This window comes from Perca flavescens, chromosome 16 (assembly GCF_004354835.1).
Source record: "Perca flavescens isolate YP-PL-M2 chromosome 16, PFLA_1.0, whole genome shotgun sequence".
NCBI lineage: Eukaryota > Metazoa > Chordata > Actinopteri > Perciformes > Percidae > Perca > Perca flavescens.
The window spans coordinates 182396-199166 of record NC_041346.1 but is presented as its reverse complement, the minus strand read 5'-3'; the positions used below and the strand labels follow the sequence as shown (position 1 = coordinate 199166).

The 16771-nt window shown below is 36.5% G+C and overlaps 1 protein-coding gene across 4 annotated transcripts in view; it reads right to left on the bottom strand.

Annotated features, from left to right (window-relative positions):
- Positions 1–1482: 1482 nt before the first annotated feature.
- LOC114570600 (ras-specific guanine nucleotide-releasing factor RalGPS1) overlaps positions 1483–16771 on the bottom strand; it is a 146510-nt gene continuing 131221 nt past the window's right edge. For 2 of the 4 annotated variants that reach the window (XM_028600933.1, XM_028600934.1), the window contains 6 exons: positions 15345–15425; positions 6477–6582; positions 6256–6348; positions 5119–5224; positions 4938–5029; positions 1483–4050 (listed from right to left, as the gene is read on the bottom strand). In XM_028600933.1, coding sequence (XP_028456734.1) covers positions 4021–4050; positions 4938–5029; positions 5119–5224; positions 6256–6348; positions 6477–6582; positions 15345–15425 — 508 coding nt within the window. In that variant the 3' untranslated portion in view covers positions 1483–4020. Of the gene's footprint in view, positions 4051–4937; positions 5030–5118; positions 5225–6255; positions 6349–6476; positions 6583–10655; positions 10957–11705; positions 11774–15344; positions 15426–16771 lie in introns of those variants that run through there. The other 2 variants (XM_028600936.1, XM_028600935.1) reach the window with 2 other exon arrangements.

The window sequence follows — 16771 nt, the reverse complement described above, 5'->3', positions numbered from 1 at the left end:
CTTTTTTAATGACTTTTTTCGACATACTGTAACTTTTTATCACTTTTTTTGACATACTATGACATTTTTTTCGACATAGTACACTGACTTTTTTCGACATCCTATACTATGACTTTTTGTCACTTTTTCAACATACTATACTATGACTTTTTTTCGATATATTATGCAATGACTTTTTTTGACATACTATACTATGACTTTTTTTTATCATTCTTTCAACATCCTATACTATGACTTTTTATCATTTCTTTCGACATACTATGCTATGACTTTTTTGACATACTATACTATGTCTTTTACTATACTATTACATTTGTATGACTTTTTTTCATCATACTATATAGGTTTTTTTGGCATACTATACTATGACTTTTATGACATACTGACTTTTTTATCACTTTTTTTACATCCTAAACTATAACTTTTTAGAAATTTTAGTGCATACTACACTATGACTTTTTTTCAACATACTATAACTTTCTATCACTTTTTTCTACACACTATAAAATGACTTTAATATATATTTTTTTTACATACTATACCATGACTTTGTATCCCTTTTTTCGAATTCTTTTACTATGACTGTTTTATTACCTTTTTCGACATACAACACTATTCATTTTTTATGACTTTTTTTGACATACAATACTATCAATTTTTTATGACTTTTTTCCTCATACTATATATTACTTTTTTTGGCAAACTATATACGATGACTGATTTTTTTCAACATACTACACTATGACTTTTTTTCGTCATACTACTATTTTTTTTAAAACTTCTTCAACATACTATACTATGACTTATTTCGTAAAAGCTGCTGAGCTAACCTGTAGCATTTACTTACAAATGTTATGCTATGTTCACATTTTAGACAACTGTTAATATTTTCCTCATTAATTATGTGTTATTTCACCCACTGGTAACAAATGTTAATTCATAAGATCTGACCGGCTTGATCCGTGGATGAACCACTTTATATACTCTTTCTCTCTCTCTCTCCCCTTTACATGGCATGGGTGAAAAGACTTCAGCAGAGGATACATCAGTGTATCTTCGATTATAACTCCTCCTCCGGGGAGCCTCCGCACTCCTTGCTCCTCGATGTGCATTTTAGGAAATGGGACGTCCTTGAAGATGGCGCGCTGAGAATGATTTCAGGGTCATAAGCCCGAGGATCGAGGAGTCAAGGAGGTACAAATTTGGGAATTGGGAAAGGCCCAGGGTTGTGTGCAGCATGAAGCAACACCTGCAGACAGTACGCAAGAATGAAAGACCTACCCCCTCTCTGCATGTTTTTCAGTAAAAAAAAGTTGAATATACCCTTGCTTTTGTTCACCCCAAATTGAAAAAACTGAAAGTCTGCAGTTTTAGCCTACAGCCAGAAAATCACTGGGTTAATACCTTCTGAATGCATAAACTCTTGATACTGGACATGCACAGATGAAATTAGTACTGAATTTGCATTTGCTATTACCTCAACACATTCAACTGTTTCTTTAATAACAAGATTTACCCTTTAAATAGCATGTGAAATAACAAAAACAAGTTGAATATAGCCTATTGTACAACAACAGCAGAGGGACAAAAAAGCTAAATGTTTGTTTCTACTCGTTGAAAATGTGATGCGACAATGTCAATCAATGCAAAACACGTTCATAATAAAATACTGCAATACTAAATACTAAACCAACACAGGCTCAGTCATTCACATGTGATGAGTGGACATTTTATGAAGAAAGCCTAATATTCCTTAGTGGTTGGAGGAACATTATAGCATATGTCTCCTGTTACAATAAAAATAAATGCAGCAGGTGCCCATTGATTTTGAAAGTCAATTAGCAAACCCTAGAAACTTGGTTAAGTTGTGTAATCTATTACACAAGTACACTTTGATACCTATAAATGCCAATTGCCAATTGATTTTCCTACAGAAAGGAATGGAATCCACTGAATGCCTGGAACAGCAAGTATTTAAGAGAGCCTTCATGACTGCATTCATCTGAAGATGGACAATAATACTGGAGAAACTATTGGACTACAATTGGAAATCCTGACTATTAAAAGTAGTCCACACTTTGTTTTAGTCAAGGACAATAAGGAAAGAGTTTTAAAAAACAAGACAAAGAACATTTCAATTTATCAGATTCTTAACAACGTGATTCCACTTGACAAGTATATGCTTTCATTAATGCTTGTCAATATTTTTGCCACCGTTGCATTTGATAATCATAAATAAATGACTGACAGTTACTATGGGTTCTACTCTTAAAGGATTATTCCAGTTTCTTAAAACTTGGATCTTTTTTCATAGCTTTTGGTCTGGGAACACCAGACAATCAGACAGGTCGGAACGACCCAACAGTTTGTCCTGATGATTAAACCACTTTATTTATATTTAAGACTAAAAGTGAGCGCACCTGAAATGTTAATAATTTCCTATTGCATAAGAAAACTGTGTGCACACAACTACAGTAAGTATGATGGGTAAAAGCTGAAGCAGAATGTAGGTCTGTAACAGCTCCACCCTCCACCCCCAATATGGTCTTCTGGCTCCAAAAAACCAAGATGGCGACGGCCTAAATGTTAAACTTGAGGCTTCAAAACCAATGGTTGGTGATACCGTGGCTACGTTCACTTCTTTTATAGTCTATAAATCCAAGTTAATAAAGCAGAATTATCCTTTAAGTTCAACATTTTGATTTTGAAGCATGTTATAATGCTGATGTAGTCTTCCCTTATTCCAATGTCCTTCAGTTGGAGATGATGAGTCAAACTAAGTTTTAGGCTGGCATCCCACCAACAGTCAGCAGCTGGCCAATTAAAGTAAATAATCGTACCACTTCCCTTTGATGACTGTCAAAAAAATAAACTCTTTTACAAATAAATACAGTATTTACACACACACATGATTGTTGAAAGCTTGGTACTTCATTGTAAATTGCTTTAAATTGACTCCACCAGCTGCCTGGCATCCTGGTGTGGACAACAGCTGGCTGTCTTCTGCATTACTGATTGTAATTATCACATTGTTCAGTACCACTTCTATGGGGTTTGACAAATTCTGCTAAGTTTTGTAGAAAATATGAATTGTTGCTATTTGTAAACATTGGTATGTACATCAGCAAACCCTTTTTACAGGAGAACTACCAACTGAGGTAGCGAGGGGGGAAACAAGTGAAGTGGTGTAGGGCTGCTTCTTCATCTGAGCACAATTCTGGCTCTTAAAACCAACTTCAAGGTTCCATATTGTTTTTGTACACCTATAAATACTCAGATTTTAGAACAAATTCAGTCCAGCTGTATGCCACAGGCTAAAGGTGATAAAGACTCATCTTCTGTCCTTTTTGCTGCAGTGCTGATTTTTAATGGTAATGAGACTTTAAAACAGGGTGATGTTTTTCATGCTCACAGCTCCAGATTCCGGTTGGGATGTGCGTTGAAGTTGTTGCCTACTCTGACTCTGGTATAATGTTGAAATGCAGAAAAACATTGCAATAGCAGTTTCACAGATTGAACAACAGGGGTATGTTTTTTAACTTCCTGTGTTACAAATGCGAGCTCCATTTAAAGGCCGTGTAACACTGGTCTGCAAAGTCAAGATCAGCATCAGTCAGCTGACACTGTTGTCCACATTTGTGCACTGATCGTTTCACCCAAACAGCACTCCAACGTGGCCAAAAAACGTTGTGCTTGCTCACACGTTTTTAGCAACATAACAAATGACAGAGAACAAGGACGCTTAGAGACAGTAACAAGGGACAACCTCACCAAAGTCTTCCACTGGCTGGATTTTTCCAGAGTTGACATTACATTTAGTCCTAGTGAAGAAGAAAGCAAGTGTGTTGGCATATGAAGTCACACATCCAGTATTAAAGAGCTTCTTCTACAGTGTCAGATGCTTCTCGACTCTCCCATTTCAGTAGATACCATCACATTCCACTGTGTTCCATTATTTAGTCTGTACATCACAAATAAATGGGTTTGGCACAATAATGTCCCGCTGTGTAAGGTCTGCTCTCATTCAAATGACATGAGGTTTGCTGGCATCTGTTGAACGAAAAGAACAGAAATTTAGCACACAAATTAAAAACGGGGAAAGCTGCTGGCTCTGCCAAAAATGAACAAAAGCCAAAAGGCTATTCTGTGTCTGTATATGTTTAAACCCAATTTTAACTGATTGATTTTTATAGATATTTATATTTATATATTATCACCTTCTAAAGTTGTTATGTGTTATCAAACCTATTTACTGTATATATTTAGCAGATATAAAACAACATTAACATTCATTTGGAGTCATGTGTTTAGAGGTGACGAATGTCAATCCAATGCTCTGACTCTCAGGTTGCTAAATGCTCCACTGTGTTCACTAGCTGTTAGTAGCAGGTAGGGCACAGTGGGTTCATCACTGAAAACAGCTGCTGCAGCTGCTGAAAATGAGGTGGATGAGAGTGCTGAGACTCAACCCAAACAGTAAAGTTGGGGGCTGAAAAAAACTAAAAAATAAAACACTGCAGAGTTGGGTTAAAGTTCTTTGTGAGTGGACTTTACCCCTAACTGATACAATGTCTTCCTGAGGGAAACACTGCTGGCTCTCCTTGATGATCCCATCATACAGTACACCTTTGACCCATGATGCTAACATTATGGCCATATTTGTAAATTGATTCAGGAAGTATTTAAAGCAAGAAACATGGCTGATGCTTTTAAATACAAATCTAATTTTGAATCTATTTGTAATGGTACACAGTGGTGAAACAGGTGGTGGAAAGTTCGTGTCTCCCTGCTTCTGAGGACGGTTCAGTTTTTATGGTTAGAACGCTTCTATATCATATACTGTATATTCCCATTTCTATTCATCTGTCTCAGGAAAAAGTCTGACCAAAACTCACTCAAGGTCCACACAGATTGGGGAGTGTGTGTGCTGGACATACCTGGGGTCTGCTGCTCCTACAAGCCTCTTCCAGGTTTTTATGCCAGATGATCGCTGAAAACCTGGATCCTGTCTGGAACTTGTAAACATTGCCTGTGAAGTACCACACATTGCGTTGTGTGATTATCTGAATTTAAATGAGGGAGATCAAAAGAAAACAGAGAGCGGAGTGTGAAGCTGACCTTTGTCTGGGTCATTGAGCTGGAAGATGTTGGGTCTGGCTGGGTCATCTGGCAGCACCACCATCCATCCTGTCACACACACCTTCTTGCAGGGGTTGGCCTTATACTGTGGCACACACATGAATACAGCAGCTCACATTCACAGCAAACATGTCCAAACTAATGGCTGCGATTGGAGCCTATGGACATAGAACACATCTACACCATGACTGATGTGCATCTCTTTAAAAAAGTAACTAGACATCAAGCTACGGAGACAAGGAAAAGACAACACAAGACATGTCATTGGTCAGCTGTTTTCTCCATCAAGTCAGTGATGGTTGATAGTGAAGACAACATGAAGAAAGTTAAAGCAACTCTCTATTTTTTACATCTAGCAAAGCAACTCTGTCCGCAAGACATGACTTGATATATAAGTTACCATAAGATGCTTTATTGTCATTGCATGCTAAACACAACAACGTCTGGTTTGGCAGTCATCCCCTCCACAAAGCAGCATATATATAAACTAAATAGATTTCTCAATTACGCTGTGCTGGCAAACGTAATTGCTGCCTGGACACAGGCATACGTCTTTTTGCAGGAACGTGGTCTTTGACTCCAGAGTCCTGGGTACACATCCCATCTGTGGTTGTGTTTAGTCAACAAAAGCACTTTGGTTAAGGTGAGGGAAAGATCGAGTTTCCTTTACACATTATAAACTTGTTACTGCACACTTTTTCTACAGCATTATCAAAAAAATTCTAATAATGTAGTTTTTGCAAGATTCTATATTTTGATGGAAAACAAATTGAATGGCTAGACAGCAATCTTGTCCTTTTCAACGGTGACATTCACTCTGAATCACTGAATGAGTGGAAACACAACTACTATGGGGTGTATAATTAAAGCATGATAATGTTCGACACACTGAGATTGTGTCTGATGTGTTGCCATGGCTCTAAATAACTTCCTTCACCAAAGGCTGCTGTATATTATGACGCACAGTTGTAGCTCCACCTTTATTAACTTTATGTTTGTCCAGCACTGATCCTTCCGATGTGGACAATATGTTAGCAGCGTTCAGACTGAAAGCAGCATTGAGTTAAAACATTTCACTGTTTATCACACATTTAGTTATTTAAGCATCAAACTCACATGTTTCCTCTCAGAGGCCCTCAGTGCTTTGGCCCCATAGAATGTCAGTGTCGATCCAGACAGAATGATCCAAAATCTGCTCCACGATGATAACTGCAACACAGCAAAGAAATGGGTATGCTGAAACATCTCATTCACTCTCGTCAGATAACTCCTTTTCAATTTGCTGACATGGTCAACTGTATTTGAGGAAAACAGAGTCATATCAAAGATCTCTGTACCTTGGGCTTCCGTCCCTCCTTCAGCAGCGTTTTCCTTCGCAGGGGTCCTTCAATAGCAACACTGCCGGCCTCACTGCATCCATAGCAGGAGTTGGCAGCAGAGGAGCTAAGGGTGATGGGAAGCGGAGAAGAGATGCAAGGGGGGATCCAGACACAAAACATAGCAAGTAAGTGAAACAGATTCCTGCCAAGTACTCAGAGTTCAGAGAGTGACACAATATGCTGCTCTGTGATAGGACAGTGGTGGCTGTGCAGTATGCAGGTTTTCATTAGTATAGAAGGTGGACTTGTCCTTTAGGTGTCCCTGCACTGATTTATGCTTAAAAAGTAGTTCTTGACAAAGCACTGGGCCACTTGGTTGTAGTATATTTTTCTTATTTTTGCGAATCCCATAGTGTACTACTATAGGGTTTGACAGCAGAAAATGCATTAACTATGTTCAACAATGAAAGGCGAAGCAAGTTCTCCACTGACATCAGCCTTAATGGACCAAATTTCAATGCAGTCACAAGATGTGAGGGTGTGGCCACATGATCTCTGTTATGATGATGCCATATTTGACATGACGATAGTCCAGACTCTGGGTATCCATATCACTTTTGTAAAACAAATGCAATATGAGCAAAGTGGAATGAGTAGATTATGGTGTGATCACAAAACAGTGTATGATAATGACAGTAAATGGTCTTATAGAGAGAACATGCAGGTGACCAACATGGACTTTATGGTTCCCAAAGCTTTTCTTATAGTTATGTGAATAAGTCAGACACAAGACAAACATGTGCAGCTCCTCTGCAGTGACAGTCTCACACTGTAGCAGTTAGGGATGGGTTAAAATAATCCATTCTTCAATTAAAATCCATCTTCTGATCTGATACTTATTAGAGATGGCCCGATACCATTTTTTGCTTCCCGATACCGATTCCGATACCTGAACTTGCGTATCGGCCGATACCGAGTACCGATCCGATACCAGTGTGTCATATATTTTATTATGTTTTAACAGCTGTATACTACTATCCTTGTATGGATGTGATATTATTTCTATCTTTGCTGTCGGTCTGGCTTAGGTTAAACTCTTTGTGAAACATGAACAAACACAGAACTTTCTTTTATTTTCCAGTTTGACAGTCAGTTATAACGGAAAAAGAACCTAAATAAACTACTTTAACGTAGATTTTCTTTAGGGCTTTATTACGTGGTATCAGATCGGTGCATAAACTCCAGTACTTCCCGATACCGATACCAGCGTTTAAGGCAGTATCGGAGCCGATAACGATACTGGTATCGGTATCGTTCTCATCTCTAATACTTATTAATAAAATCCAGAAATTGATCTTTTAATAAAGTGGTGGGGATGTCTAACCCCACCACAGACATTTTGGGGGTTAATTGTTAATGCAAACATTAACTTTGTTCATTATATAAAATATCTGAGTGTAACTTCTTGCTTGTACAATTTACAGCAGAAGTTCTCTGAGAATCTATTTTATATCAAAGCTAAATTGGTTTTGGAACTGAAATGTCCCTGAATCGGGACCTTGTAAATTGGAATCTAATCGATTTGGGAAATGGGAAATCATTGGCCCTTTGTTGACCTCTGTCAACAAAGGGCCAATGATCCTATGGTCAAGGTTGCGATCAAAGATGGAGGATGAATTCATAATGTATTTATGCAATTACAAATCTTCATCACACTTAGACCGAACTAAAGGCGGTTGATCGGTGAAATACCAGCCTTTAGATTCAATCACCAGGTTTTTCCACACAAAAACTGTAGTGAGTATAGTCATAGTCATCATAACACATAGTGAGCAGTAGGGGGTGCACGATTCAGAAAATGTCACGATTCGATTCAAAATCGATTTTCGATTCAAAAACGATTCTCGATTCAAAAAAAACGATTCACAGTATGTAAATGTAGTTACTTTTCCCATGTGATTGCAGTAGACATACAATTAAAAAATATATATTACATTTAAAAAAATATGAATAGATTTTTGGAATTCTATGAATCAATTTTGAATCGGATAGATTGTTTTGCACACCCCTAGTGAGCAGCTACAAGAGCTAGAAGTTAACGTTCTATTTGCTAGATGCTATTTGTCAAGAATCCCCCCAGGAGTCCTGCACCAACACATCTAGGACTAAAGTGTGCCCTAAAGGTGATGTGACTGTTTTCCTGCAAGAATATGAATGGTAGTATTTTGGATATACATGGAAATAAACAATTTTAGATTGAGGCATCCTTGAAGGTTCTAGCAGTTAGCATCTGATTCTAGGAAAGACGACAAGCGAGCTTATTTCTCCAAATGTCTGACTGTTCCAATCAAGCAGTCCTCTAAAGTTTTTATTCTGAAAGTATCCTGCCAGCTTTTGGCTTTTAGACCGTTTTCACTTTTCTTGTTTTATAGTATATTTTAATAAAGTTTCAGACTGTGATTGTAATTCAAGGGTCAGTTCACCCAAATTACAAAAACAACACATTTGCCAAGCTTCGAGCTATGTACATAGTTTTTTTGTTTTTGTTTTGTGTAATTTATATTTATGTACAGCCCACAGCCAAATTTTATTCCAGGAAGCCGAGAAAAAAATGAAACGTGAAACTTTGGCAGAAGGGCCTGGACCAGCTTGGTAAAATCTATGAAGGAGGAACAACAAACTCATTTGAGGGCTTAAAATGTAAATATTCTCAGTCTCATTTCTATCACAATCTGAAAATACGACATTTAATATAAAAAAACATACATGCTCAAAATGAGTCTTTCTTAGAACACATTCCTAAACAATCCATATTGAGAAGATGGTAACACTTTATAACAACTATTCATAATTCATCATTTATTAAGCATTAGTTAACTATTAGTTAATGGTTTGCTCATTATTACTTATTAATTGTTCATACATAGTTCATCATGAGTAAAGTATTTGTTCACACAATTATAAATGGTTTGTTCATAGTAAATAAGCCTATTAGTTAATGTTTTTTTTCATCATTATTAATTAATTGTTCTTACATAATTCATCATCAGTAAAGCATTTATTCACATAGTTACAAATGGTTTGTTCATAGTAAATAAGCCTATCTTGAAAAATATGTTTGTAAGTACATGATTTATACTTAACAAATAATGAAACAACCATTTGGAAATGAAATAATTTTCCCATTATAAACCAGTTACTAACTATTGCTAAATGCTTTGTTCATCATTTGTAAAGCACTGCTCCTGTGTTAATTCTCATGAATGAAGCATTTGTATACACACTCATAAATGGTTTGTTCATAGTAAATAAGGTTCTTGGAAGTTATGTTCATAAATAGAAGTTTGACACTTTCTAAGTATTGCAAAAACCATTAGTAAATTAAATAATTTTCCCTTTATAAACTTTCTACAAACTAGTAGTAATTTATTTGTTCATCATTTGTAAAGCATAGTTCCTACATTCATTCTAATCAGTAAAGCATTTGTAAATGCAGTTAGTAAATGGTTGGTCCATAGTAAGTAAGCACATGTAAAATGTTTATGAGTATAATTTTTAATAATTCCTACATGATGCATTAACCATTTGTAAATTAAGTAATTTTACCATTATCAACTAGGTACTCAGGAACGTAAACGGTTGTTTATAACTAGGAAGTTAATGATTAACGGACTATCTAGACCTACATTTGTTCATGTCTTAAATAAAATGTTATGATTTAGAAAAAGGCCTAAACTAATAGCTTGGGTGTTAACACATGTGTTACAAATACTTACCAATAATGTAATCCATGATTAAATCATGAGTTACTACTGGTTAGTTAATTATACTGTGTGAGCCCATCTAAAGTGAGCACTTTCTATGCTTTACAAACCATTTATAAATGAGTTGCAAAGGCTAGCAGATACAACAGAGACACAAGTAAAAAAAGTATTTGTAACCCTTATTACGATGTAGTAAGAATGTACATTTATGAAATAGCTCGTAGTAGTGTTATGTAGTTGATATCAATGTGAATTTGGACCAGAACCAGAAGAAAACTAGATTGTTAAGAGCCAGAGAATTGAACATCAATAAAGAGACTAGGAAACCAAGATAAAGTTTGAGAAGTGTATTAATATACACAGAAACATGGCATACACATATACAGATAAAACACAGGTATGAAAAATAACAACTAAAAAAAAAGTGCGCTCATTAAATAAACCCTTTTCAGTTCTATGAGCTCAATTGTTCTTTGATGACAAGAGTTCAGAGATGTTCAACGTTGGGGCCTATATGAGTTTGGTTTCTGTTTGTCCTACCACCATGAAGAAGGAATCCAGGGCAATCCGTATAAGTTCTGAGTCTCGATCCTGTAGCTCGCCACCCAGCCCACTGAACTGGGAATCTCTAACCCCTGGAAGACTCTGGGATCTGAAGAATCAATGTGATCCAATATCCCTCTCTGGACCGGACCTCCTGTGCGTAGCGCTTCTCAAATCTCCACCTCCTCCACCTGTAGATAAGGCCAAATCAGTTCTCTCAATTACTATTCAGTAATAAAATCAATTGCTTAGGCTACAATGAAAATAAAATGAGGTGATATTTCATAACCCATATTGAAATATCTAAATCTCTATTCAGTTGTACAACCGTTCTTAAATTTCTTCTCTTAAGTATCAAAAGTATATAAATCCCTTTCAGGTATCAAAAGTACATTTATATTATTTTGTAACCTTTATACAAAAAATACATTTCTAATTCAAGTTTTATGGAACCTACCTTAGTAACATTAACACTATTCTTAATATAATTGCATAAATTGCATGTAAACATCTCTCAAATTGTATTATTTTCCCATAACGTTAAGACATGCGTGCTTATTTATCCCTCCCTGCACTGGTAACAGTAGAAAGAATGCACTAAATATTAGCCTCTTTGAGTTACTTCTCCATAAACTCCAGTTAAACAATTAAAATTCAACAGATACCCGCAGCTAGCAATAGTGTTGAAAAGCAACATTACTTTCCATAACCAATAGATAGAATCATTAGCCTTTTTACAGGCAATACACAGTACTCCGCTAGCCTTTTGTGGCTAATTACCCTATTAGCATATGAATACAGCATCTTAGCTAACCTGTTAGCTTTGCACTATTAGCAATAGACAGTATTAGCACCGTTCTCTTAATACATCCATGATTAGCACCGATTAGCATGGATGCTAGCGAACTCAAGGCATAGCTAGTGTTAAGGAATAACTCACCATTTTAATGGAATTCACTGCCTTTAACTCCGTGACGACAGTGGATTCAGACACAGCTCTCTTTCGTTCTATTCACAACAAAGCATAGCCAGTATTAGATAGGATTTAATTAAATAAATGTCGTTCTTTTTCTCTTAGAGGGATATTGGATCACATTGATTCTTCAGATCCCAGAGTCTTCCAGGGGTTAGAGATTCCCAGTTCAGTGGGCTGGGTGGCGAGCTACAGGATCGAGACTCAGAACTTATACAGATTGCCCTGGATTCCTTCTTCATGGTGGTAGGACAAACAGAAACCAAACTCATATGGGCCCTAACGTTGAACATCTCTGAACTCTTGTCATCAAAGAACAATTGAGCTCATAGAACTGAAAAGGGTTTATTTAATGAGCGCACTTTATTATTTTAGTTGTTATTTTTCATACCTGTGTTTTATCTGTATATGTGTATGCCATGTTTCTGTGTATATTAATACACTTCTCAAACTTTATCCTGGTTTCCTTGTCTCTTTATTGATGTTCAATTCTCTGGCTCTTAACAATCTAGTTTTCTTCTGGTTCTGGTCCAAATTCACATTGATATCAACTACATAACACTACTACAAGCTATTTCATAAATGTACATTCTTACTACATCGTAATAAGGGTTACAAATACTTTTTTTACTTGTGTCTCTGTTGTATCTGCTAGCCTTTGCAACTCATTTATAAATGGTTTGTAAAGCATAGAAAGTGCTCACTTTAGATGGGCTCACACAGTATACTTAACTAACTAGTAACTCATGAGTTAATCATGGATTGATGTGTTGGTAAGTGCTTGTTAAAGATGTATTAACACTAAATATCCATAGGCATATTTCTGAAGGCATGTCAAAATAGAATACATGTGTGTGTCCAGGTTCTGTTAGCCTTTGGAACTCATTTATAAATGGTTTGTAAAGCATAGAAAGTACTCACTTTAGATGGGCTCACACAGTATACTTAACTAACCAGTAGTAACTCATGAGTTAATCATGGATTACATTATTGGTAAGTATTTGTAACAGAGTTAACACCCAAGCTATTAGTTTATTCTAAATCATAACATTTTATTTAAGACATGAACAAATGTAGGTCTAGATAGTCTGTTAATCATTAACTTCCTAGTTATAAACAACCGTTTACGTTCCTGAGTACCTATTTGATAATGGTAAAATTAATTAATCTACAAATGGTTAATGCATCATGTAGGAATTATTAAAAATTATACTGATAAACATTTTACATGGGCTTACTTACTATGGACCAACCATTTACTAACTGCATTTACAAATGCTTTACTGATTAGAATGAATGTAGGAACTATGCTTTACAAATGATGAACAAATAAATTACTACTAGTTTGTAGATAGTTTATAAAGGGAAAATTATTTAATTTATTAATGGTTTTTGCAATACTTAGAAAGTGTCAAACTTCTATTTATGAACATAACTTCCAAGAGCCTTATTTACTATGAACAAACCATTTATGAGTGTGTATACAAATGCTTCATTCATGAGAATTAACATAGGAGCAGTGCTTTACAAATGATGAACAAAGCATTTAGCAATAGTTAGTAACTGGTTTATAATGGGAAAATTATTTCATTTATAAATGGTTGTGTCATTATTTGTTAAGTATAAATCATGTACTTACAAACATATTTTTCAAGATAGGCTTATTTACTATGAACAAACCATTTATAACTATGTGAATAAATGCTTTACTGATGATGAATTATGTAAGAACAATTAATTAATAATGATGAAAAAAAACATTAACTGATAGGCTTATTTACTATGAACAAACCATTTATAATTGTGTGAACAAATACTTTACTCATGATGAACTATGTATGAACAATTAATAAGTAATAATGAACCATTAACTAATAGTTAACTAATGCTTAATAAATGATGAATTATGGATAGTTGTTATAAAGTGTTACCGAGAAGATTTATCTCTCATGTTTATGAAACTTTAGGCCTAAACTAATTATTCTACTGACCACATCCAAAAGCAATGACAGATATAGACTGTCAGATAGAAGAGGATGTATGGGCAACAATCATAAATTAAAGCTGCGAGCAGCGATGGACGGGCCCACGCTCCTCTGCGTGCGTTGGGTTACTGGCAGACGCTGCTTGCAACCATGCATTTGCTCACTCAGACACCGCAAATCGTCACCAATGGAAAGGGAACCCCCTTCTGAGTTCAAGGATACCTCACACAAGACTCTACGTCATACAGTTCATTAGTTGTGGAAGGGGGCGTGGTTACAACATAGGGGGCGGGCCAAACCATGACCAATAAAAACGGAACTCTCTGTTGAGTTCAGTGATACCTCACACAATAATGTACAAGAAACGGGTCATTAGTTTAACGTCTTAAGATGGCACAGACCAAATTTGAAGTTGATCGGATGAAATCTCTAGGAGGAGTTCGTTAAAGTACGACATGAATGAAAATCGCACTAATTTTGAACTTTCAATTCAACATGGCAGACTTCCTGTTGGGTTTAGGGTATGGCTCCAATTAAATTTTTTGTACGTCCTGAGATGTTACATATGTGTACCAAGTTTCGGGAGTCTATGTTAAACGTACTGCACAGGCTCAATTTTTTAAGTTTTGTAGGGGGCGCTAGCGAGCTATTTTTGTGCGCCTATGCCCGGAACCTTAAAATACGTAAAGTTTCACCAGACTTGATGCGACCGCCAAATTTGGTGAGTTTTTGAATATGTTAAGCCCCTCAAAAATGCAATTCATTTGCCGGAAGAAAGGACAGGAAAGGAAAGGAAAGGAAAGGAAAGGAAGAATTCCTTCAGTTTCAATAAGGCCTTTTGCTGCTGTCGGCGCTCCGGCCCTAAATATTACATAGACTTCATTTTACACCACCATTAAGGGGCAGGGCTGGTCTGGGCTCTCCTAAATGCCCTACATGTGATACAGAAATGGGCACATAGCTACATATGTTTCGGAAATGTGTAAGGATACAAACGTTTTGGGGAGATTTGAAGGATTAAATGTTTACCTTGGTTAGATATAATTTGAAACTGTCACCTCAAGTGCAAATAATGCCTACAATGCTATATTGATTGGAATCCTCTTATACATAGCAGGGAAGACTATTCTCAATTTCTGGATCTCTAAGAACACTCTTGCGCTTGACGATTGGTATGAGAAGTATCTCTGACATCATCTCATGACAATGTTGAGGGATTCATCAGGATATATGGCAACCCGGCAACTGGACTGAACTTTGTCTTTGCCCAATTAACAACATGGGAACTGACTACAGCATATTCTAGCAATTTGAATGTAATTATGGCCACCTGGCGGAGTGTGCGTTTGGTTTTGTCTTGATTTATCATTGTTTTGACTCTGTCTTATTTAGTATTATGTATGGCACTCAGTTACATATATGGCTCTAACCATATATGGAACTGAAATATATGTATTGACTGCCAGAACCCCAATAACAAAAGTAAAGAAAAAGACACCTGACTTCCACCAAGTGTGAGGTGAAGGGATGAGGTGAGATAAACAGTCAAACTTCTATTACTCCATAAAGATGAGTTTGTTCTTATTTAAATTCATAATGACTTTCCCACAGTTCACTGTACCTGTAAACATAGCTGCGGCTCCGGGGGGAGTTGCGAAGCGGGACCCTCCAGTTGGGGCCCAGTGTTGCATACATGCGGCCCCTGTTTGTCACACATTGTCACAGTCAGTCTCATGGGGTTAACCTTTTCCTTAGCAGAAATGTTTAGTATATCCATAGGCATTATAAAAGAAGTGGACGTAGCATCCGTGATGTCACCCATTGTTTTGTGGACTGCCGTTTTCAAGCCTTGAGTTTGACATTTTAGCCGCCACCATCTTGTTTTTTTTGGAGCCAAAAGTGACCATATTTGGACGAGACGCTGGAAGTAAATGATCAGCAAACTCTAGCACTAGCTACTTAGCTTGGTTGTTGCCATTCTACTGGTCCGAAGGGCCATTATTCTGAAACCCCAATAGTTAGAGAAATGTCCCATTGGACCGAAAACTCATTAGTCTGACGTCCCGTTATCCTAGTAACAAAAGCACACTGTTCCGAAGGACCGAAAATACACAGTCTCCCTAAAGTTTTTTTTAGCCCTTAATCTATTGGTGTATTTGGATGTACAAGTAATCACTTTAAACCAAACCATGATCTTTACCTAAACTTAACCTAACGTACTTAAACCTAGCCAGTTCTTAAGCACAGCTTTTTTAACACCATAAAACATTAATAAAGCATGTCAAAATACACTACAATATTAAGGGAAGATGACCACAAAGATGGCCTAACTAATCTCTAAACCATAAATAATGGCAGTGCATCATTATTGGTTATCTGACGACAAAAAAAAAAGTTTTTCTATATTACTGCGTTCTTCCACTTAATGCGGGATCATGTTTCACTCGACTTGTTGAACTACGATTTAATAAATCAGCATTTATAAAAATGTTTACCCTGTGTCGTAAGGCAGGCAAGTGTTATCTGGGAATCATCAAGTTTATTACTTTACACGGAGCTAAACTTAATACCAATTTATGCTGATTCATGTTCGTCGAATGTGTCTGCTAACGAGTCGTTAATAGTTGATAGTAAGAAACAGTTGACTTTATTTGCCTCATCATCAGTTATTTAAAATGTAAATTTTTAAACAGACTTTCCACAATTCAATCAGTTCTTCTGATAAATTTGTCAACACAAAGCAGAACTCGGATTTAATAAAGTCACGTTATCAAATTGCGTGAATATGCTGATAGGCGGTGTTTCGGGATGTCAAACCAGGTTAGTTAAGGTTACACATCTTACTAAAGGTTATTTCACTTGGTTCACAGAAGGGCTGTTAAAGTTAAACATCAGCTGGCTACGTCACCATGTTTGGCTTCACTTTACAGACCGGGAAGCTCCGTCCACTTCTTTTATACAGTCTCTGAGTGGATCTCATGCCACCAGAGTAAACTAACGTCAATTCAAACCAAACACAGTACTGAGTGACACACATGAAGATATCTA